The sequence below is a fragment of the Cyprinodon variegatus genome, unplaced genomic scaffold (genome assembly GCF_000732505.1).
Source record: "Cyprinodon variegatus isolate N-32 unplaced genomic scaffold, C_variegatus-1.0 Scaffold823, whole genome shotgun sequence".
Classification (NCBI taxonomy): domain Eukaryota; kingdom Metazoa; phylum Chordata; class Actinopteri; order Cyprinodontiformes; family Cyprinodontidae; genus Cyprinodon; species Cyprinodon variegatus.
In genome coordinates, this window is record NW_015151276.1 from 271317 (window position 1) to 274008 (window position 2692).

Consider the following 2692-nt stretch of genomic DNA (forward strand, 5'->3'; position numbering starts at 1 on the left):
AATATGATTTCCCGTCAACTTTAACTAATTAACCAAACCAGAGGTCTTTTGCTCCCTGACCTCCGTCGTCACTCACCATCGATGTTCAGCATCATCTTCCACATGGCGGGCCTCACCGACTGATGGAAACCGAACCAAACCTCCCGCCCTCCCCCCAGCGGGTGGTCGTAGCCCTCAGGGGAGGAGAAGAAGGACCGTCCCACCGGGGTGTACCTGGTGGGGGGATGAAGACCAGAACCGTCACTCATCTCCGCTCCTGGGTTCCTCTGAAACCGTTACGTGACGTGAAGAAATACCGACTTCATGGAGGGCAGGTGTCGCAGGACCACGTCCACCGCGTGAACCGGGTTGGTGCTGAGCGGCTTGTCCAGGTCCAGCGGTTCTGGAACGCCACGTCCCGTCAGGACTTCGTGCAGCAGATGCCAACTGACGAGGGAGACGAATCGGATGGAGACCTTAAAGGGGCGGTCCTTCCCACCTTCCCCCGGCAGGGTGACGTCCAGATCCACCTGAGGAGGAACAGAGAGAGTCAAGCTGACTCCAGCTGGAACGACCCTGTCCGAGTTTTCCCTCTGGCAGATGGCGGCTGAACCAGAGTCTTACCCCTCCTGTGGCGACAGGAAGTGGACTGGCGGTGTAGAGGCTTCTCTTCCCGTCGTAGACCGGCATCCGGTCGCCAAAGATGGTCACCTTGAAGTGCTGCACCATGGAGTCCACCACCTCCCTGGAGGAAAAACACAAAGCATCAAGTTTAGAGGTTTCCCAGCCGGTGGACAGATGACAGGTGGACAGAAAGACAGGATGACAGAAGGACATGAAGACATGAGGACAGGATGACAGGTGGACAGGAGGACATGATGGCAGATGGAATGAAGGACAGGTTGACAGAAGGACATGATGGCAGATGGAAAGAAGGACAGATGGACCCGTTCTGTGTCCTCTGGTACCTGTTGACTCGTCGGGGACATTTCTCCGGCTTGATGTCCACCTCGTACAGGTAAACGTCGATCTTAGGGATTTCCACCTGGAAGCAGTTGGCCAGGAGCTTGATGGGCTTTCCGATGGAGCCATATCCGGGTCGCCGTGGCAACGTAAACAAGGTTTGGGCTCCTGGGGAAAAGAGAAAGAGAACTGTTAGGAAACAAAAGTTCATCTGAAACTGACATTTAGTAAACGCTGAGCAGCAGCGTCTTCTTTTCAGTCAGCTGAATGTTCCTGTTGACATCTGTGTCCCTAATTGGCCCTAACATCCTGGTGTTTTGGATGTGGGCGTGGCTACAAACCGGGGCGCAATCTTCAATAAACGGCGGCAGCTCATTTACAAAAACTATTATTATAATTATGTTGATTTTACAGTAAATGTCTTTTTTTCCATTCATTTATTCTTTAAAGGATTTAATAATTTAATAGTATTCATAACTAATATATTTAGAGATTAAATGATTCAAATTTACAATTCTATGTTATATATAATACAATACGAACATCAATACAAATAAGATATATTTATGCTTTAACATTTATTATGCTCAATATTGTTTTATTATTCTATAGTCCAAATGTTTGTTTATTTAAAGATGTTAATCTTACAAAAAGTATCATTTTTAGATTAATCAATAAAAACGGGACGGATGAATCGATTGCTGAAATAAACCCTACTTCCTGGTTTCCTTCAGTCTGGGATCAGGAGTTTTCCACTGATCTCTATTTATTCACTGGATTGATAAAAAAAGTGAAGCGACCGGCCGCCATGTTGGTACTCCCCAATTCCTCTGGATTTAGAGACTTCATTGACATGATGTGATGCGTCTATTTTTTTTTTCTAAGTTAAAGTTAATCTACTGATGCTATGAAACAGCCAGTCTGTGTCAAAGTGATGAATTTATCTTAAGTCCTCCTGAATATGAGAACATCATCGTTGTTTGATGCTGTAGCGCACAGATTGTTTACATTGCGACCGGTTTAACTAGGGAGTACCAATATGGCGGCCGGTGGCTTCACTTTATCCCAGTACTACAAACAGGCATCAGCAATCCGGTGAATAAATAGAGATCAGTGGAGTTTAATCTAGACATCTGCTTGCATTTTTTCTATGCTTCACTCCAAGAGATCTGTCAGATTTCAAAGATCAGTGACGGTTAATCTAGGTCACAATTCAATCACCTAATTAACTGCTGGTTCTTTGAATAAGTGATTAATCAGAATCAGGTGAAGGTGACGCTGGGACTCGGTTCCGATGGGCTGAGCTGGAAGCAGACGGGCTGCAGGAAGGAAGTGAGTCTGAAGCTGAAGACGATCCAGAAGGTTCTGAACTACAAACTGAGAAGTTCTGCTTCTGATGAGGAAGAAGAAAAGTGGATGAAAGAGTCAGAGAGAGGGAGGGCGCTCTGCCAAACTGTTGCCATGGTGACAGCATCGATGTTGCTATGGTGACGGCAAGCAGGGGGGTAAGAGGTAAACAAGTGCATTGGGCTCATCATCATCATCTGAAATTAGATTTAAGCCTCAGAGGATCAGGAACCAGGAATCCTTCTGAGGAATGATGGGAAAAAAACGGCGAGCCATCAGGGCGGGAAAGATCTGACTCCCCGCGGCGAAAACCCAAATGGAACCAGAGCAACGACCAGAACCATTGGCTGGTAAAAATCCAAACCTCTGGGATCAGAACCGCTCATCCTGGGATCAGAACCGC

General features: G+C 46.8%; 1 protein-coding gene across 1 annotated transcript in view; it reads right to left on the bottom strand.

The window, feature by feature from the left end:
* Positions 1–2692, bottom strand: part of LOC107098936 (protein argonaute-3-like) — a 21992-nt gene that overhangs the window by 11867 nt on the left and 7433 nt on the right. The window contains exons 3-6 of the mRNA XM_015396831.1: positions 948–1110; positions 604–724; positions 301–509; positions 77–213 (exon numbers count right to left, since the gene is read on the bottom strand). Coding sequence (XP_015252317.1) covers positions 77–213; positions 301–509; positions 604–724; positions 948–1110 — 630 coding nt within the window. The remainder of the gene's footprint in view (positions 1–76; positions 214–300; positions 510–603; positions 725–947; positions 1111–2692) is intronic.